The sequence below is a fragment of the Diadema setosum genome, chromosome 13 (assembly GCF_964275005.1).
Source record: "Diadema setosum chromosome 13, eeDiaSeto1, whole genome shotgun sequence".
Lineage (NCBI taxonomy): Eukaryota > Metazoa > Echinodermata > Echinoidea > Diadematoida > Diadematidae > Diadema > Diadema setosum.
Genome location: NC_092697.1, coordinates 5,553,180 through 5,576,567, shown reverse-complemented (window position 1 = coordinate 5,576,567; position 23,388 = coordinate 5,553,180). Strand labels below are relative to the sequence as shown.

General features: G+C 37.9%; 1 protein-coding gene across 1 annotated transcript in view; it reads right to left on the bottom strand.

Moving 5' to 3' along the window:
- The window catches only part of LOC140237117 (NADPH oxidase 5-like), a 57,424-nt gene extending 36,933 nt beyond the window's left edge, over positions 1-20,491 (bottom strand). Inside the window, exons 1-2 of the mRNA XM_072317059.1 lie at positions 20,424-20,491; positions 6,768-6,882 (exon numbers count right to left, since the gene is read on the bottom strand). Coding sequence (XP_072173160.1) covers positions 6,768-6,882; positions 20,424-20,491 — 183 coding nt within the window. The remainder of the gene's footprint in view (positions 1-6,767; positions 6,883-20,423) is intronic.
- Between the last annotated feature and the right edge of the window lie 2,897 nt (positions 20,492-23,388).

The following is a 23,388-nucleotide window of genomic DNA, read 5'->3' as shown; positions in this document are numbered from 1 at the left end:
TGCTTTACAACAATCCACATTTCTCTGTGACCGCTTCACCAAATCGGATGGGATTTTCTGCAAAATAGAGCTCAGATATTATATTTTAAGACCCTAAAGTAGCATTTAGACAGTTTAATCATATTGGGTGTTATCAATGCGAAAATCTGATTTTTTTTTTTTTTTTTTTTGGGGGGGGGGGACATACTGCACAGTGCCTCATTGAATGGGCGTGACATAGACATTGGTATACTATAAATAAATACTATTTTGAGGGTTATGACATACTGTGACACCAGAAATATAGACAAGAACTTTCGCAAGAATTTAAATTCCCCGAATCTTGGCTCTTTAGCGAAGTTCGTGAATATTTAATGCACCCGAAGATTTCTGGTTTAACACTACTCCCCCCCCCCCCGCGCCCTTTTAACATGCCTGGCTTATAAGCTAGATCTGTCGTCATTTAATGAAATCATTGCTGAAGAAACGATAGAGGAACTAGGCCTTTAATGATTATATTATCATAATATCATAATATGACAAGAGATTATTTGATTCAAACAGACTAATTTGAAGAAAGAACAGACGAGAGAGAGATGGAGAGAGAGAGAGAGAGAGAGAGCTATATGCGTCGCGAAACATTCAAAATCACATCTTTTCAGGAAAAAAAGGTGAGTTTAGCTATTAAAGAATATTGTGTGATACAACACCATTAAAGAATTTAGTAACAGCAATAATATGAGTGAACACTGCCAGACCATCAAACTTGTTTTGCCTAAACACTCAACGTAATCTTTGGAAAAGTTGAATCCAGCTGTCATGATATTTAGAAATCATGATTATGCAATGCTAGGTCTGATAAATTCAACTTTTTCAATTTTCTAAACAATCGTTTGCAGTTCATGCATGATAAACGTTAGTCAGTACTGCCCCACCTCCCCCCTCGTTCTCACTGTTCAATTCGTGAGCAGCTTCTATTTATTCAAATTAATATTTCGCTAGAGAAAACACTGTAACTATCCATTCTTGCGGAATATCTGAGAGGTTGGCAGGTTCCGCGGATATATATCCTTTTTACCAAAGAAACAGCTTCTCACGAACAATAATAGATAATACAGACTGACAGATATGATAATAAATCATAAGACATAATCATTAAACTGTTAATTCATTAAAGCAAATTGAAGCAATTTGTGGTAACAGATATGATACGAATACCACGGCAGTCCCAATCACTAATTGCTTTCGTAAAAGTGGCAATCTACTTATTAACAAGTGGCTATATATCTTCATATAATCATGTCAATTGCTGTCCTGATCTCTTGACCCTTGAGAATGGATTGATGATGAGCAATGATATTGGAATAGTCTGTAATATACACATGGACTGATTAATACGTTTGAACGCTTCTACCTACCGGATATATACTAAATTAGCAGCACCAGCAACCAATCATTTAGGGCTCATGCACGAGAGCACTACCATAAATATTTTGACGAAAATGGCAAGGGTCAAGTGTCATAACAAACAATCAATCAATCGATGAATTAGTAAATGAATTATTTTCTACATCTAACAATCCACAGATTAATGAGGTAGAGATTAATAGATATAATCGATGGATGCATGTATAAGTAAATGAATATGTCAATTGATACTCAATTCAATAATAACCAATAAGAAATGAGATTCTAAAACAAACATGCCTTTATCTGTATATGAGTTGGGAAGCGCAAGGGATGTGAGGCACGATCCCGAGGTGTGTTTGTGGATGGTGGCTAGGCCTGCCTCACAATCCTAAGGACCCGGGTTCGATTCCCGAGTCTCATTGAGAAATGTTGTGTGTAATCATCCCGTCCCCTCTAGTAAGAGGAAAATAACTCTGTTTCTCGAATAGGACATAAAATGGAGGACCATTTTGTGTGTGAGAGTCACAACTCATGCACGTAAAAGATCCCACTTCATTTATTCATCGCAAAGAGCAGGTGAAGTGGTCCCGCCTTACATCCAACTGGACCCCATGGAAGACCACCTATTGCAGCTGAATATGGGCTATCCAGTCATCTTCTCAGATGGAAATAAAACAAACGAAACACACAAAACAAACAAAACAACGCTTGCAGTCAACTTTAATACATCTATAGGTAATACACCTCAGTAGTGCGCCATACACCGTCTGCTCACATTATTGTAACTCCCACCGCTCTTGTTGCGCAGTGTGCAGTCAGTAGCACTGGTGTCGCCACGCTATGGCAGAGTAGCTAATTCTGATCATTACTGCTAACTCTTGCTTCATATTTGGGAATGCATCTGGCGAGAGTAGGCCCTACAACTTCATCCATTTAATAGGAACATAATGGAAATTCATACCCGATCCTTTGCTCCAAAAAGATGAGCGGAGATCATTCTAAAATTGAAAGATTAAGGACACATCAGTCAGGCGATCATGTCATTTTAATGAGTTTTCCCAGCTTTTTAATTACTTTTGATCACGTTAGTAATTACTATACAGCCGTAATATTTCAAAATTCATGTGTAATGATTGACCTCAATTATTGTTGATTCCGAAACACTGTGGATCGTTTCGATAAAACCTTCACACACTGCTGTTATTTTCTAGTACAGAACTATTAATAGATACTCCAACTTCCACTCGATTTCCTTTGCATTTTACACTAACTACATACAAAATGTTTGAAACATAGCTTAAGATGATTGAGACTGTTGTCTCTCTGAATGGGTTTGTGGATTCATCAAACTTGTCATTCGTGTTTTTGTTGTTGTTGTTGTTGCTTTTTTTTCCGCCAAATCTCCTCTGGCGGATTATCTCCCGATCTGAAGTGGAACGGTGAAAATGTCACTCGTCTGTGGCAATGTTCATAGAGAGAACGTCATGTTCGTTCATTGATGGAGTTGTTCAGCGCAACTGTCGCTGTGTCGACAAGCTAGCGGCTTACATGGCTTAGCTGACAACAGCATCACCAGCCAAGCCAGCGCCTTAAAGGGAAACACTGGCGGTCGTAACCGTTTACTCTGTTATCTGAAATTACTATTATAGCTTTCAGTATCATTATACTATCAAATCTGGCCTCACGATATCCCGAGAATATTTACACGTTTTTGAGCCATCATGATGCTCTTGTGGCTGGTTCATTGACCTCTTCTTTGAATTTGATGACTATCATTACTGGCGAAGGAAGAAAACACTTAAACTGGATACAACTGAGAATAAGATAAATTTTGATCTAAAAATCCAGATGATTAGAGTGCAGAAGGCTGATAAAGATATGATACTATCCGATATATTCAGTGATATTTAATTTCTTTCTAAAGCCTTTCACGCAATACGATACGAGCAATAATGACAGAGATCCTTAGCGAAAGTGTTTGAAAATATATGCTGAAAGAGAAAAAAATTCTCAGGAGTATACGTAATGGCGGGAAGTTCAAGTGCATACGTGATGACAACGAAGTACAACTTATTTCCCTTTACAAAGTGTACACACTGCATACGACGATACCACAGTAATAAAACCTATAGCACGTTGCTTAAGGGAACCCGATAGATACTTGTGTAAGGCATTATGGCGATTTACAATCTCGTAAAGGATAGCGATAGACGTTATAATGTACAAGCTTTGATTTGAAATATATTTCCCAAAGACAGGACAAAGCTATGCACGGCGCACATTTTGATGTTGTTGTTTTATCATCAACTACAATCGTTATCTACATCATGATCGCAACGAGCAAACATATGACAAGGATCTACATAGTCATCTCATTATTTCATTGCAGTGTCTGCGCATATCGTAGAGACATTGCTACAATTTTAAAATGACACAATGACGTGTCTGTGCGGTGTATGTATGAATCAACACTTCACCTTACTGGGATAACTACTGGGATGTAACGCCGTAATCACCGGCGCGATGGTTGATAAACATTATGAAAACTCTTGTCTTAACACGGACTTCTGGCGGAATGACAACCTACTGCATCTACTGTCGCCTCGGAAAAGAACCCCGACAGCTTGAGAAGCTGCACTTAATGCCGGTTTATATCTCACTGTTTATAAATTTGATAATTGTTCAATGCCGAATATTTATAGAAGGCAGAGACGTCTTCTAGGTATAGGTCATCACGCCTCCTCCCTCTCCTCCTCCTCATCCGCCTCCTCATCCTCCCCTCCTCTTTTTTTTTTCTTCTTTCGCTTCCCTCCTTGTGTTTCGTCAGTTACTGACGAAACACAAGTAGGGGAGGATAACTTTCATGCTTCGTCCCTTATTCTTCATCTCCTACTCCTCCTTATTCCCGTTTTTCTCCTTCCTTTCATCTTTTCGTTTTCGTCGTCTTCTTCATTTTCGTCTTCTTCTTCTTCTTCGTCTTCTCCTACTCCTCCATCTTCTTCCTCTTTTTCTTCTCCTTATTCATGTCCTTCTCTTCCTCCCTTTCTTTTTCTTTCTTTTTCTACTTCTTCACCTCCTCTTTCTCCCCCTCCCTTCTTCTCCTCGTCTTTCCTCTCTTCTCCCGTTTCTATTTATATTTTCATGTCTTAATTCTTCATCTCCTCTAGCTCCATTTCCTCTCGATCCATCTACTATTTCTTTGTATTTCGTTGGCAACGGTGGTTGGAGTACATTATCTCCTGTTTGGTCTTTCACATCTTTCATTCGATGTACCAAAGACACACACTAATTGAAAACACTGAACATGCTGAAGACTACACGTGTTCATGAACACGTAACTTTATGTTTTCAGAATATTCCACCAAAGTGTTCAATACAACGTGATATTTTCATCTCCATCTGCTGCGCATTTTGTCTGATAAACCCACAAGTTTTGTTTGTTTGTTTATTTGTTTCATTTACATCTGAGAAGGTGGCTGGATAGCCCATATTCAGCTGCAATAGCTGGTCTTCCATAGACCAGCTATTGTAGCTGGTACCGGGTCCAGTTGGATGTTACCAGGTTAAACACCTCGCTCTTTGCGATGAATAAATGAAGCAGGATCTTTTACGTGCATGAGCTGTGACCCTCTTACACACGGGACCTCCATTTTATGTCCTATCGCGAGATTGACAACGTTCCCGCTCGAGAGAAAAGAAGAAGAAGACGACATGATCACCAGTGATCAATGTTAGAAGCATTCACCGTCAGGAGGCAATTATGGGATAGTCATGTAACTACAGTCAAGTGTGTCAGGTGAAGACAGAAGGTCATTACCGGGAAATCTCCTCTTTTCTTCCCGCCAAAACCATTTCCTAGCACACAATCCGGTCCAGCAGACGACCCTCCACTGAAATTGGAAAGAGTTTCGAGTATGTGGCTCCCTTACTAACGGAGTAGCAGAGTAACAGCAAGGTACTACATGGGGGAAAAGGGTGACATTAAGTTCTCGGTTTTAACTCTGCATTTGTCGCAGCGGACCAAAGAGCTAAGAGTATAGGGGTAATTTCCTCCTGCCAGAAAGGGAACAATATCTGTGCTAAAGGATAGGATGTTTGAGATTCATATTAAAGGTAAATTCACTGGGGGCAAGGCACTCCACATCGAGGGTCAAACCAAAAGGGATTCTGCCCTTTCTACTCCGACAGACGAACATTTCTCTCCCTCTCTCCCTCTCTCTCTTCCTGTTTCTTATTCTCTCTTTCTCTGCAGTATTCCTTGTGGGGATGAATGGCGGCCATTACTTCCAGACTTTGACATGTAAGACAATGAACGCTAAGACCGCTTCGCTTGATATTTAGAGCGGATAGCAGGCTTTGCCTTCGGCCGTTACTGTACCGAAAGTTACACGTTTGGAAAAGAGATGAAAGAAAGACGGATAAGAAAAAAAAAAAGAGAACGGAAGATTGTGGAAAGGGGGGGGGGGGAGAGAGAGAAGGGGAATGGAGAGGAGAAGAAGAGGGGAATTAACCAAGCTGTAAAATCGCCTGCACGTTCCGGAGCAGCTAGGCGCGACAGATCTACACGACCCAGTTCGCACCTGCCAAACAGGTTAGGCGCGATGAAGGCGGTTTGAAAACCTCCACATCTTCTTGTACATTGTCTCGTTGGGTATCACTGTGACAATTAAAAAGGAGGTAAGGAAGACAGAAAAAAGTACTTTGGCCTGCCGTAATCCTGTGTTGCATGACATGGTGGACAATTGTTTCTGAAGCCCCACAGTATACGCAGAAGTCAAGGCAATCACGCAGGATGAGCTGACGATAAGGAGTGTGAAATCTCCATGTCGCTCATGTATGCTGCCTTCACACACTCACACACACACACACACACACACACACACACACACGCACACACGCACACACGCACACACACACACACACACACACACACACACACACACACACGCACGCACACAAAGGCGCCAAAATGTGTGTGGAAGCGACACGCAAAGAAGGCTTGCGCGCCGCTTTCATTCCGTCGGAGTTGTTCACATTACCACACCTAACCATTGAGAAGACAACACATGTCCGCCATCATCAGACATCTTATTCTCCTCTTCTCCCCTGCGTCTTTAGTGATGAGGCCGGAATTGTTTTAAGTGCATGTTATGCAAAAGAATGTAAACACAGTAAATTGAGTAACATAGCCTTCGTACTGGCGAAATGCCTTATAGCGAGAGTCCACCTTTTCCAACAATATCTATTATCGTTAAGATCCCACGACCCCAAAGCATATTAAAATTTTGAAAGCTTGCCAGACTCCAAGAATCATAGCTCATCTCTATAGGAGGCTAAAATCATGTTAGACACGGACCGAGGTCGAACATTCTTTTTACCTTTTTGACGTTCAGAGCCCTCTTGAATTCTTCCAGGTCGATTTGGTTGTCGTCGCCGGCGATGACGTTGAACCGCTTCTCCAACTTCGCCAGCCATTTCTCGTCCTTCTCCTGCCTGAAATAACACGGAGTAAAAACGCGGGAGCCATTAAAGGAGGGGTCTTTAGTGCTGCTCGGATTGAGCAAGTGCTGTCACTTGAAGTTCTCTGCGGGCAGACAGAGACGGCCATCATAATGTCTAAGGACTGCTTCCACATCTACGTTCTCTCCAACAAATCGATTAAAATATTATACGGCGCCCTCCATCCCCATGAGCAAGATGAGTTACTCGAAATAAATTCAATAAACATACACACACATACACCAAGATGGAATGATTGTTGTTGTTGTTTGCTCGTTTCCCTCTATCTAAGTGATTGAATAAATACGAGGATGGGCGATAAAAAGGCTGTACAACCTTGACGGTCACGGTCATCGCGCCAGTTGACCGAATGTATCCATTTCCGGGTTCTAGAGGGGAAAAAAAAGAAGCACCGACGACAAGCATTGTTGCGTGTACTGCTTGTTTACCTAGCGAGAACAGCGCCCAGACGTTTAAATATGCCGGCAACCAAAAATAATCACCGAAACTCAAGAGATGCAGTGAGGTTCTGATATCCGTTTGAACTACATGTGACTACATTAATTGATACTTCATGATTTTTTTCTGTAATTCACAGAAAATAAATGAAAAAAAAACACAAAAAAGTGCACATTATTGAATTCCTAGAAAAACACATTCGTCTTACACATTTTTCATAAATTTGACTTAAAAAGGCGAAATTTTGGGTTATTTCAAACTAATAATTATACTCAATCAAGATTTTTTTCCCCTTTGCATTAATGAAATTATCGGAAGGGTATGTGATTGTATGTAAATGATGCATATAATGAATAACAGAAATATGCAAAGACGACTGTGACTACAAATAAGTTCTAATCAGAGTAGGCATCCTGAAGAATTTACATAAACAGACATGTAAGTTTGATTGTTTTCTATGACAACGATCACAATCATCAGGGGTCAATCACTCCCTCAATAAAACATTGTAGTGAGCAGTGGTGAGAGCAACTGTACATTGAGAGAGTGCATAATCTGCCATAATGCACGGTACAGTATAGTGGTATGATATATATTCCGCTGAAGATCGGAGACATGTGTTTGCTCCTATTAGGAAAAGAAAAACGTAACTCATCTTTGATTAAAAAACCCAAATACAAAACAAAATGAAATACTCAGAAACAAAGGTGCGCAGTCGATAAACTTGTAGTTGGAAAACGGCCTGGACTGACAGAATGATATGTATATTAATGCATTTATCCGTCACACCAAATCATTCCGATTATACCTAAACCATGTATGTGCTGTGTCGTTTATTTGCCAATGCTATGTATGCCAAGGTTCGCTTTGATATGGAACGAGGGCAGCAAAGTTAGCGGGAAAAGGTCAGCAATAGAAAGGTCACTTTCTCTATAGATAGTCAAATTAGCACACCCAACACATATGACTCTAAATCAGCATACCACTACACGTAAAACAGTAACTATGATCCCATGACCAGATATGGTTTTCTGAAATTTATGTGATAGTTTTATAATATATGTATGTATATAAGTATATATATATATATATATATATATATATATATATATATATATATATATATATATATATATATATCTACAAATATATATATATATATATATATATACAAATATATATGTATATATATATATATATATATATATATATATGTATATGTATATATATATACAGTATATATATATAATATGCACTTATTCATTCAAACATGTATCAGCAGGTGAGATTTTACAAGCCCATATGACCAATGTACTGAAATTGGTCATAGTTGCATTTGACATCACTCGAACACGCAAGGTATGTTATGACATTTCCCTCACAGAAACGAAACAGCAACGGCAACTGGGGAACAATAGACAGACAACAATTACTGTGAAAACAAGAAAAAAAAACCGAAATGAAAATAAACCAGAAGAAAAGAAAATAGATGAAAATATTAATGTTCATGCACATTCAAAACGATTGTATTATAATCTATAGCTAGTTGTTGCTGTTGAAATCGCTGTTGTTGTTGTTGTTGCTGTTTTGTTGTTGTTGTTGTTGTTTTTAACTCAATTTATCTCACAGGAATGCTGATATAGGGTACATCAGTTACTTATTTTGAAACAGAATTTTGGCCATACCTCTTAGCCCCCTTCATCCATACCTGCACATTTTGGCTCGCTCTTTTTTTTTCACGAAATGGACAATTTCCTTCCGAGATGAAACCATCAATGTAATGGCTTGCGTCCAATTCTCTTTGCCATTACTGAAATGAATGAATCCTGTACAAAAATATCTTGCATTGTGCCGGCGAACAAGAAGCGACGTACAGTTTAATTTCGTCGAAGATAATTCCATGGCAGACCACCGAAATTGTCATTAAAATTGACCGACCTCGTTTGTACTGGAACGGAATTGGAGGCCTCAAAACAGCGGTCTTCCTTTCTTTCTGAATCTGTAATTCTATTGGACAGGTTAAAATTGGCTCCTTGTTGTCAACATATCGGCAGAAAGGTGTATGTTTCTATAAATGAAGCTATTAGGACTGAAGTGACCCAAGCTATAAATGTGATATGAAATAAATTTGTAATGTGTAGTTCCATCGAGTTTCAATAAATAGCATTGGGAAAGCATATATGGAAGGATTTTATTGCGAAAATATTGTAGTGTTTAGTGTATTGTCATACAATACGTCAACACAGGCGATACGTCACAGTATTCTTTATGATATATGATATATGATATATATATATATATATATATATATATATATATATATATATATATATACATATATATACAAACTTTTAGATGTTTCTATAAACCAAAACCAAGTGAACATGTTTATATTGAGTTATATTGAGTATATAAAGTTTTAATTTCATATATGTTTATATATATATATATATATATATATATATATAAAGAGAGAGAGAGAGGGAGGCCTAGCGATTGCATGGGTGGCAAAGATTAAATGCTACCCATCACTACGAAAGATAAAGTCGCCAAGCGTAGATACCCTGACTTTGGCAATGATAACTTCTCTAGACTAGCTTTCCTGCGACGTTATTATTATATTTCAGCTCGTCTCACCTTACTTCCAACAACCTAAATATAGAAATGGTAAAACAGAGCGCTGGCCAGCAGATCATCAAAATTCTGAGAGATCTGCGTCGAAGTTTGATGCAGACATGCAGACATTATTTGCCATTTGGAGATGAAACAAAAACCCAGCTTTAGTGCTTCAAAATAGTTCGAAAATGTGAGTTAAGGATAGAAACAAGCAATGTTAAGTAATGTTAAATGTACAAAATGTGAACAATGGTTATAATAGAATTGTTTCTTTCACTTTTTGTTAGATTTTTTTTTTTTTAAGAACGAGAGCTAAAAAACTAATTCATTGGTTCTGGAACCATTTAAGTAGCTAAACTAAAGGGCACATTGTAAATAATATATAACTTAATTTAATATAATAACCCCAAAGAGGTCCATATTATGGACCTCTTTTGGGTTATTTGTATATCTTTTGGTTCATTGAAACTTAAAAGTGGTATTCGGTACTTATATGTGGTTGTGTCATAATCATTATTGCTGCGTTAGTGTGATAATAACAAGGATTAAAATCACTTACAGTATCAGTAAGACACAAGATCCCAATTTGATTTGATTACTTACATGTGTAAATCAAGCAAGAGTGACTTCATGTATTTTTTTCTTCATTTTCCACTATTTGTCGTTTTCAGTCCAAATCTGATCCCATGTGGTGGGTTTGATCAATGATAATTGTAGTTGAATTTTCTTAATTACGCAATTGTTTTACTACACATTTTCATGACATTGATTTTCTGTAGATTCCAGAAACATACCTTCTAAACGCAGACTAAATTCAAGTGAACTCATTTTGTAATCAAATGTTTATGTATAACATGAATTAAAGGATTACAGGATTGGCACACACAACTTCATAGCTTACTATGAGCAGCCTTAGCCCGGCAGCTAGATGGTGCTTCTCTCCACTATACGACGGCGCTCAAATTAAAATCACAGCCATCCAATTTAAAGAAAAAAAAAAACAGAAATACTTTCTTCCCTACATAAAGTGGAAGTAAAATAGACACAGAAAACAAATTTCATCATCAACTCTACAGTGAGGAATCACACATCAAAAAGAGGTGTTGCCGGAGAATTTTAAGTGATCGTACCTCTGCCTTTGAGAATTTTCCTTGGCTAGGAGATCCTCTTGTTCCTGCTCAGTGCCTATTGGTCTCATCTTTACGTGGTCATTTCCGGGTTGTGAATATCATAATTGTCACCAGCAGTAGAAAGGGAACATTTCGCAATCCATATTTAACGGCAATTATGTTTTAGAGGTACACGCTAGTTTACTTCACCTAACTGCTCCTGCTCTTTGTGTTTTATAAGCACGTCACATCCGTCAAAGAGAAAGAGAAGAACGTCACATCATCTTCTCTCTTTATAATCGACCGTGAACTTTGTTTTGTCTCGATGTGTTGTTCCTATTAGATACGAAACGCCGAACCTATACCCATCACAGTCTTTCTCGGATTTAGGCGTAGACAGGTCGTTGACACTTCACAGAATTAAGATTTATAAAAAACGCTGCTTCTTAACAATCATCAGATCATCACAACAAACATCGGATCTACTAGTATCATGCCAAAAGCGGTAAGGTTTCAAGACCAGACCTAAGAGGTCATGCGGGTTTCGGATGCGATCCCTTTCGCGTTAAACAATTTACATCATATCACCAGGTCCTCAGAGATCACTTTTTCTTTTCTGTTCACGGTCCAGCTGTCACAGAGCAAACACAGAAATCAATTTAGGTTTATGCACTCCTCCAGTCGCCACGCAAGAGGGGGGCACATGACCACTTAACCGCCCTTTCACTCTCCTCGGATTCACCTTACATAAACAGAGAAGGTGTTGAGAACAAAGCGGTCCTGATTGATAGTGGTGTTGAGAAAGCCCCCCGAGGCGGGGATGATATCACGGAGTGCGCGTGGATGCGGAGATGCGAGTTGTATTAAGTGACATCCACGCGGCCAAAGCTTCCGAGTTTATCTCAATGACGTATATTTAATCAACATCATTCGACTATGCGGCTGTACATATTTTAAGGAGAAAGCCCAGCGTGAGCGCGCGGACTTGTGCGGCCTCCATACCACTCCACAAATGGAAAGTTTCGGTTGGACGGCCGGGGGACGAGTTTAAGCAGGGAGGTGGGAAGAGACTGGTTTAAGCCTCTACTATCTACTATACCGTTGACCGTGGTGATGTTGTTCAAACTTGAAGGAGTGTTTAATATGGGGGGATGTAAATCGTGGATAGCTAAATGTCTTAAATGGTTTCGTGCGATTCAAAATCACGAAATGTGCTTACCGAAAAATACAGGTTATATGATCAGAAAGGAAATGGGCGGGACAGATGTACGGTTGACCAACGGTTTTAACAGGAGCGTTGATAATCTTACCCACGTCGATTATTGAATAAATTATGAATATGTATTGAATAAACATACACAAATGCACATCCACACATGCACACACACACACACACACACACACATTTATATATATATATTATGTTTACATATCTATGTATAAACATATATATTGATACACAAGTCATCAATAATATAAACATGACTGTATTCATTACGTGTGGGCATATAAACAAACGTGCTTCTTTCTATCTATATGTGAAACGTACACCGGTGAGATTCATAATTATTATGATCATCGTGAAAATATATAATATTTGACAATCACTTCTAGAAGTCTCCTTTTCATCTCTTTATATCCGCCATTTGCACTCTAACCAAACTTAAGATAGAGAGAGAAAAGAAGACCGCGTCCCCACCTGCGTTGCTACGATGCCTCAGCTAAACTCACAAAGGTAACCACACCTTTCGCTCCATCAGCAGTGACAAAAAGAGCTGGCGAACAGATGCATTTTGCGAACCTACACACACCCACTCCGGGGCTCCGTGTATGCGCCAAACCCGTGTTACATGTTTGCGCGACTAATTATTTATCAATCAAACTGGGGTATTACTGTTGTATCGTAGAGAAACTTAAGTAGATGTACTCTGATAGATTCAACAAAGGGAGAAAGCAGGGTAGATGGAGGAAAAGAGAAAGACGGATAGTAGACACCAAATGTAAGCCTTGGAAAATCCATTAAAGGGGGGTAGGGTTGACAGGTGTTAGGAAGTAGAACTACACGACTATAGCGCTCTGATTGAAAATGTACAGTATTTCATATTATATAACCTTTCTAGAGGGACTGAAGCTTTTGTCTAGAATAGGCACAACCAATGTTTTGAAAAAGTCAATACGGGTCTCTTTGCCCCCCCCCCCCCTCTCTGGATGACGTAGTTTGTAACAATGCAATTTTCACTTCTAAAAGGCAACCTGTACATTTTGATTGGAATGTAGGATTATGGACATCACCCGCCAACGACAATTTTTCTCTATTACATCACAGGCGGCATGCATTTTTACTCTACAAGATGCACTATCAAAGAAGCGGTCTTTATTAACAAGTCACAGCACAATGTGCATTGAACGCACAGTGGTCATCCGTAAGAAAACCGTCACTGATACATACTGATAGGATATCATGGCTGTTAACAGTAGCTGGCGAGCGGCGATACGATATCTATGGATATGATCTCAGAGCAGGCGAAAAACATCCTGTTCGGCGAAAAAACCGTCAGAAAAAAAAAATACAGCCGATATTACTAGTGAGGAAAAAAAAAGAAAGAAAATTGACTTTTGAAACGGTCTTCCTCAAATCTGTAATCCTGCACGTTCACGTTAACAGTAATGAATAGAGTAAACGCACTCAAACATAAGGGTGAATGCATCAAAACTTTTTCAGCAGTTTTTTTAAAAAAAAAAGTGTTATTTTGGTCTGCAATTTAGAGGGCGTCTCCTTAATAAGTATTCATAGTAATAAGGATACGATTTTAACAAAAAATGACAAGATTTTGGGCGCAGGTGAAATAAAGAATTAGAGTGTGATTCTATGATGAAGTTTAACGGAATAAATTAAATTAATTAATCAGGCTATTAAAATGGTAGGATTTTCAGCGAAATAAGACGTAACATCAGGTTTAGACAGTTGTACAGTCCAATTTTTTTCCCTCTCGGAATAAAACAAAACAATCAATTTTTTTCCCTCCATATTCAATTCAAACCATGTAGAGCATGGTGTCAAGTGCAAGTTGATTAATTGATGACGACATCACCTTAATTCATTTGCATAATATGTATACAAGGTATCATGAAAAAAAAAATGTAACTTTAAATGTGAACAATTTGCTCATTCTATGTCTGATTTCAGTGAAACTACTGTTCCTAATATTATTTGGTTTTCCGTGTGAAAGTCAATGTATTAGCAATTCCGCATGATATCAGAGGGAAAGTAACATATTTTCACAGCCGTTTGAGGTCGTGCGCAAATTTAGAAACCACTTAACACGACCTTGCGAACGGCTAGAGATTGATTACATTGCATTGCAGGTTTCAGAGCACCGTCGATATATCATATGCAGAGATGAGCTTTTACAACAATTAAAACAATTAGATTGTGATGTATGTGTTGGACCATTGTATCGCGTGATGGTAAAGTGGTAATTGCTGGAATGAAGCTAAATCCTATTAGGTTTCCATTGCTCCCATTCTAATGCATACTGAAAATTGGATTCAAGTGATATGACAAAATGATCCTCACGACGAATTCTTTTGAGTTAACTTTTCCACAGTGGTACAATAGGCGCCACAACGATTTAGACATAATATATCAGCTCCAAATAGTGAAAGCGCATAGCTATACCATGAAACAAAGCAGGCCACTTAATATTATTTCCCTACATGTAAATGTCTGAAACAAAGACATGCCAAACAAAGACCCATTAGAGTTTACAAAAGACAGGCAAATCACTTTGTGTTGAAATATACCTTCATCTCTTCTGAACGTCGACGCAATTGTCAATATTGTATAACGTGTATGCAGTGAGTGCACACACACGCGCAAATATAGACATACATACAAACATATATATATATATATATATATATATATATATATATATATATATATATATACAGCATAATGAGAATATGCATAACACTCTGTTCTTCGTCTCTTGTTTATTGAAAGGAGCATGATAATTATGGAGTAAAATCTTCATCGTATGAATACAGCGTATGTGTATAAACAAGTAAACATAGTTCAATTTTTAACGTAATAAGGTTGGGAACATCTTTAGAATGAATATAAATGAGAAAAATCATTTCAGTCATTCAAATAAGTTCATTGGCGAAACTAACATCCATAGCCTTAATTGTCGGAAGGGGGGATACGAATGTACGAAAGTGAGGCTTTGTTTCAATTATAATGTACTAGTATTCTATTCATATTTTGATTAAGGAAGTGGGGGGGGGGGGAGGTATTATACTTCATAGATAATTCATAAAGCCTTTACAAATGAAATTGGCCTTCTATCATCCATAGTGAAAATACCAGATGTTATTTGTTGTTGTTGTTGTTTTAATTTCATGGTACAGGTACCATATTTACAGCAAATAATGGCTACAAGGACGACTTGTAACTGACCTATGTAATTGTGTGGTATATCATTCTGCACCACATGAATAATTTTGTTTCCCTTTTTCCCCTTGTCAAGAATGATCTCTGCCAAGTGCGGACGAAATGTGGTTCGTGGGCAACAGATCAAAGCTTGAATTAATGGTCACGTATAATGACAAAGCAAACAAACAAATAACAAAAGTCGATCTCAATAGCTCATCGTGGCTCATATATCCATATATATATATATATATATGTATATATATATATATATATATATATATATATATATATATATATATATACGCTCATTCATTAATCATATATGGCACTCGATCAATCTCAATTAAGGACAGTTATTTTTAAAGTTGCTCTACAGACGCTTGTGACTTCACTTGATTTGACCACGCCGTTAATATCTCAACAATTTTCACTGGACGTGTCAGTAACTGTGCGCCTAGAACCCCAACATGCCTGGATCTATACAGTCTGATTAATCTACGGTAGATTACGGATTCATATACCTGACGTCCAGAGCTTTATAGTGGGATTGCGGCCCGAACTCCACGGGTAAGGTCAAGGTTCATTAACCGCGTGTTATCTAGATGGATACGCTTTCCTTGTTGTAATGAGATTCCGCTACACGATCACAACTGATCTGATGGTGAAATAATATAGACTGCTGGAAAGGATAGATTTTTCAACAGACTTCAGGAAAAAAAAATAAAAGAAGAAGTCAAGGCTGGCACTTTTGCTATTCACTTTCGCTACATGTTTTCAATTTGTTGCTATTATGTGCTTAAAGTGACAATTATGTGGAAAATTTTAATAGACCAAGAACACTTCAAGCCACCACGTAACAGATGTCCTGAGTCCCCATAGAAGGACTTGGCAATGCAGTGCACTCTCGCTGTAACGAACACGGTTACTAAACGAAATGCGTAGGTCCATGTTACAACGAAGTAAAAATTCAGGTCAAAAGATTATCATCCATAATACATTCACGTACTGTATTGTTCGGCGATAACGAAATTTCGATATAACGAAAGAAGATCACCTGTTCCGTGAACTTCCTTATAACTGGAGAGCACTGCAGTACACAAGTGTCTTGCCTATGAGGGCACAACCACTGCTACCAGCAGACTAGAACCACAGAGCCTACGATTGCCAGAGTCCGTGGTCTTATCAAGTCACATCTACAGTGACCTGCTCTCCATCGTAACACTCTAGGGAAGTATCTATTATTCGATTTTAAGCACAGACAGTCCATAAACAAGGGACAGCAAAGCTGTTGATCGGCTGTCAAGATTTCCGTTCCACTTGACTGAAAGTTTTTTTGGGGGGGTTATTTTAGGTCGTGATACTGAAATATGGATTCGTTTCAATATGCACTTTTTTAAATGTGTGGTTTTTTAATATTTCATTAGAACAACCGTACAGAATCACAGTATATACAAATGATTTGCGTAATTATAGTAATGTGATTTTTGTCACTTTAAATGTAGGCATAATATGCGCATTACTTAAATTTAAAGTCACTTACTTCAGTAACCCCCGAGTTATCGGTAGACAGTCAAGTTGAATTGTTTGCTTATTATGTTTTTAGTTTTAGCTTTCCTGCTGTGGTTTTTATAGTTTTCATGTCACTGCCATTAAAATCTATGTTAGATGTTAAACTGGAAAAGTTATAAGGTTATTGATTTGTTTGTTTTGTTGTTTTTTTTTAGATATGAGACGTAGCTTACTTTTTTTTTTGAAGGCCCCTCAAAATGTCATTGAAAGTCTGTGGTTTTTACCTTTATTACTGTGATTAGCTTAAAATATCAAATGAATGAGTGTGTTTAATTCCATTATACTATTTAAAGTCCGCACGCAAATTACTGCCGATCAGTTAATCTATGTTAGATGTTAAACTAGACAAGTTATAAAGGTTATAATAGGTATAGATATTTTAAAAGATATGAGACATAACTTATATATTCTTTTTTTCTTCTTATCTTCACGGCCCCCTTAAAATGTAATTTAAAGCTTGTGTTTAATACGGTATCGGCAGAAACAAGGGTCAGCTGAAGGAGTCAGTGCACAAAAGGGATTAGTATACTGTATTGGTTGAGGTGAGAATTCAGATTTAAACTTTCTGCGAGATACTTAGAAACCACTTTATGAAATGTTAAAATGCATACAATTCTAAGAGGAATTCAAAGTTTATCTTATGAATATCGGTTTTGAAATGGCTGAGATAGCCAAAAACAAAGCAAAACAAAGATACTCTAGTAAAACGTGGGTCCCACTTTTTATTACGATCGCGTTGTTTTGGATATCTCAGCCATTTCAAAACCATTTTTCATCAAATATACTTCGAATTCCTCTAATAATGATCAGCCATTTCATAAACATGTTTCACCAAATATACTTCGGATTCCTATAGTAATGATATGCTTTTCCATATTTCATAAGAGGTTTCTCATTATCTCAAAAAAATTGTCATCAAAAAGAGTAAAAGAAAGCTTAAACCCAAATCTCAACAGAAACTGTACCATCCCTTTTAAAATGTCAAAGATTATCATTCGGTCAAACACAAAGTACGTTAATGGTGTGGGTGGCCAGCGCAAACAACAACAACGACGACGACGACGACAACGACGACAACGACAACAACAGAAACGGAAAGTTTAAATGGAAGGAATGAGTGCATAGGTTCGGGAATGGAGTGAAGACATTTGATATTGAATTAGATGATAATAAAATTATGATAGTATTTACACTCCAGAGAGACGGCTTCATGCTTTTCTTCAGTACTTTATCTAAATTTGAGTTTCCGTAAAATATTGACAAACAGCACGACGTTAAGACAATACAGTATAATGCAGGGCACGTCGCATTCAGAACGAATGGATAGGAACGAGGCATTAGTGTCGCTTGAATTTAAGACGTCAGAACTGACCAAAGCATGATTCATTCTACACTTATCATTCCACCTGCTGCATACCACCATAGCACCTGTTTAATTCTTGTTGGTGGTGTATTGTTTTTTTGTTTTTTTTTTATTTCGGTCTCCTCCCGTCTCGCCTCCTCCCAACATCAGTGGGCAGCTTTACGATCTGCGACGCTATATTTCTATGAAGCTCCTCCTCCCATGTTGGACAACGTGAGCGCTACTGGGAACGATATTGTCTAGCACATGCGCAGTATTTTCTTCTCTTTTTTTTTTCTTTGCCTAAATAGGCGCGTCACAAATAAATTAACATCGTGGATCTAAAGCTGCCTAGCCCTACTGACAAAAAGGTGGCGCTTGATGTCTGACAGACAAATTCTATCACCATGTTGAACGTGACTTTAACTGGGAGAATACAGTGAGACGTACAAAATGGTGGACTATTCATTGGAATTGTAAATGAAATATTAGAAAGTAATGGAATTTAAAAGTTACGTACATGTAAGTTCTTCAACCGAATGGTGACATTCGGCGCAATCACAACCTCAAATTAGAAGGAGAGACGGTGATGTCACTACGACATGATTTTACTATCTTTCATTGACCTGCACTCACCAACATTACAAATATGTTTTTGATTGATGCGTTAATAACTCCATCTAAACTCCTTCTTCCCTACAAGTCAGGTTATTCACAAGACAATCTCACTGATTTGATTTTATTTATTTTCAATAATAATATTGTGAACATCTTATGATAATTCACTGCAAAGTTCACAACTTGATTGATTTTATGCCGAAAAGAGGAAAATTGAAGATGTATGCAAAAGTAAACGGAAGACTTTTGGATTGATATCATCACCTTCTCTGACTTGCATACAAGTTAGTTGCATCTTATATGACTTTCTTTTTTTTTTTGCAAAATTTGGTGGAAACTTTCAGATTCTGTAATCTTCCGAAACCTCTGTTATTCAAGTAATTTGATTTCACTCATATTCTACTAAAACCAACCTGAACGTTGCGTCAAACTGCACTGTAACTAAGTGTTTCCGAAATGAGACAACTGCTCACAGACTGAATATATCAGCATCCAGTGAGTTAATTAACCCTTTGTATGTTTTGAGTGTTAATTAGGTACAGAAAACCAAACAGCATTGTACACACCGTCCCATGGCAAAATGACGTGTCCTCTGAAGTTACAACGATGTCAGCTCACCGTTTGGTCTAGCAACTGACTAAGTTGGATGAAATCAGAAAGTCAAAAGTCTAAGCCCAAGTTATTACTGGTTTTTCTGTCATTGACAAACTTAAACCACAGAGCATTATGCGCATTAAACGGAGGACAATGTTGATAAGATATATGAGATAATTGAGGACCAAATCCATCTGAAATCCTTCATGACGTTCTATGCAATAACGCAGAAAAGCTGCCGATTTTGATGCACTGAACCTTGTGTGAGTATGCATGGATATTGTGCGTGTGTGTGTGTGTGTGTGTGCGTGTGTGTACGTGTGTGTGTGCGTGTGCGTGCGTGTGTGTGTGTGAATATGTGTTAAATGTGCGTAAGTGGAGGTGGCTACCTTGGTTATTATTGTTTAATGAAATTCTATCTCATTCTTGCGTCAGGACATCCACTTCATGGTCATTGTTTGACAAAACAACTTGATACTTTGTGTACAGTTATCTACGAAAAAAAAAGACAAATAAAAGGAAACCTCGAGAACTGATTTTAACGCAATATGCAGCGACAGGGTCATGTGAGGAAAGAATGCTGACAAAAGAGGTAATGCCACGGTCATATTTGTCATTGCTTAAATCTTACAATAGATGAGATACTAGTATATAAAGGAAGTTGAAACCAATGCTATTTATAGGCATCGGCAACAAAAAACACGTGGTATATGGTTAAGAAGTAGATTTTATCACATACTGGTTTTTTTTCTTAATTTCATAAAATAAATGATGATCAATTTTTACTTACGTTCTCGGATCATCAGGGTCGATGCTGTACGGCCGGCTTGGCGAGGAGTTCGTCATATCCTGCTGCATTGTTTCCCAAGCTTCTTTAACGTCCTGAGAAATAAAGGGAAAACAAAGACTTGCTGGTAATATACAATAATTATACACTGTACTTCTCTCAGACTGATATGAAATTATTTTGATGCACTCTCCATCCTACGGAATAAATGCAACACCTCATTTATGTCAATGTTTTTTGAAGAAAGAACATATTACAAGCCATCAAAGCAACAATTCAGTGGTGTTGTGTGTAATTCATTTCAAACATATTGGTATACTATCGTCTGTAATCGTTTGTAGTATATGCGTTTTTGTTTCATTTTCGATAAGGCAATATTCAAAATACAGCAGAAATACATCAACCATTGTTAATGCAAAACGGATGGTTGAACAATTAAACAATTACGTCTGACTAAAAAAAAAAAAAAATCTGACTCAAAAAAAAAATAAATCTACGTATGGTATGAGAGTTGATTATTATGTAGTTGATAAGATTAGCCCAATCTCAACCTGCAATTAACGACACATTCATTAAAAACGGATTCTGTTCACTATAAGCACGATAAAGATGTGATTAGTCATTTTCTCGAGGCACCGAGAACTCAACATGGAGATTCAAGGGTGCAAAACATCATTGATAAATTTGTGAACAATAAGATTTGGTTCCCATGTCAAGATTTTGCCCTTCAGGCACAACGTCTTGCTATAACTTGCATGGAGCGGAGCATAAAATTATTTGTACCAAGCAGGTTGGTAAAGAGAAAAAGGTTGAGTTCTATAACGTGATTTGTTCTAGTATTTGCATGTGCTTGAGTGTGTTTGATGGTTTTTGAGGTTGTATTCATTGGGTAACAGATGTTGAGAAAAATTGTACACGGCGTCTTTGAATCTAGGAATTCGTTGGCAAAACATCACAACTCATCCGCAGGTCCTTGGTATACCATGGGATATAAAAATATCATTTCATATACTTGGAGTAGGTCTATTAAGTCAGTTGTTCACTGAAAGAAATATGAAAGGTAATTTTGAATGGTATTGTTTTATTTTTTTTTTGTCCCGTTCAGCATCACAATCATTGTAATGACTGTCGTTTTATTTTCTTATTTGATTTTTGTAACAGAAAATTATTTTGAATGTGTGTGTGTGAGTGTGGCAATGATCAAGAAAACTGGCGTTAAATTGTTGGACCTTCAACAAAAAAAAAAAAACACTCGACATGCAAGAGCAACCAGCAAATCTAAGAGAATAGAAAGATAGGAAACGACAGAAAAGAGAGAGATAGAGAGGTCGTGCGAGAGATTGAAAAAAAAAAAGAAATGATAAACCGCGAATCATTTTTAAGCAGCCATGTTTCTGACGGGAAGTGTTCAGTAATTACAGCCTCTAGCTAAAACACACACAAGAAATGACAACACTACATAACCAGCCATATGAAAGAAATTTACCACTCCCGTGTACATAACAGGAAAACAGACTCGAAAATATACATCACCATTTCAGCGAAGTGAACGGGGAGTTGTGTCTCTGGTCTTCCAAGGAATGTCGAAGAAAAATGACTTCTTTCCGAAAACTATCCACGATAAATATGTCTCTGCTGAGTCTTCCCAAGTTCCTAGCCCGCCAACATCATTCTTGAGAAAACTTCCAAAACAATAAGCAGTACAAAATTTGTTAAATCTTAACCAAGCACTTGAAATCTTGGGGGAGTTCTCTACAAAATGGTGGGAAAGAAGGAGTCAGTTTTTCCCGCCGTTTATCCGAGAAATGAAAGCGCAGGCAAGATGTAGTTGTGATGATATCAAAATTGCGACAAAAGAAGAGCGAAAGTTGCTCGTGGTTTCCATGGTGTTTGTGTGGAAGCCCACGCCCAATTGGAGCGGGTGAAAGAAACTCCACGGCTGATGGCCCGCAGTTTGACAAATCGACTCCGACACGCCGCTCAGGGGAGGGTAATTGTCTTTATTGATATCTTTATCATAATACCAAGAGGGATCAAAGGGGTGGCTACCGGTACCAAGTGATAGCCGAACATCACATCCAACACCAAACGCACACACGCACACGCACACGCACACACACACACATACACACAAACACACCCACACCCACGTAGATAATTTGATTCATATTCTGTGTCAACGTGCCCAATGTGTGATCTCATTTATTCCACCCACCCCTCTCACTTCTTTTATTTCTCTTTTGGTCTCGTCCAATAATCTTACAGCAATTGATATCGTGGCCCACATAACATGCCCTTTTGGTACCTATCCTTGCCTGTATGACGTCTGTGACCGCTGAAATGGTGATCTCTACAACACAACACCGAGCACTTTATCAGAAATAGTCTGATCAACCGACACAATGACTTCTTATGAAAAATAAAACTGTAGTTTCAATAATCTACAATAGCATTCGTGACGGGTCAATTTTTCTTGTGGAAAAAAAAAATCTTAGCGATGACTATTATGAATAAGATAATCATAAAACGGTTGCAATATCAGTTGCAATAAAAACAACTCGACGGTAGAACTTCATGAATTTGAATAATTACGCAGCACCCGTTGCGACTACAAGGATTAGAACTAGCAATGACTGCCGTCGGGTGGGAGCTCGGTACAGGTCCAGAGGGTAAGACGCCTGTCCGGAGATCAGGAGGTCATAGGTTGCAAGAGTATGTATGCCCATGATTTTTGTCATGGCTACTACTAAAAAACTGATGAATTCAGTGTTTACTTCCGTCGATGTAGGACAATTTGTTAATCAGTTGTGATTATGAAACGTTTCAATATGCCGAGAGAATAAAGGGCGTCGGAACACCAATTCCAGGGTCAAAATCAATGTTACAATTTTAAAAGTTTCCCCGCGAAAAGTTTTTCTTTTCATTTTTTTTTAAGTGTGATAGAAGGGAGGACTCCGAGGACACGAGT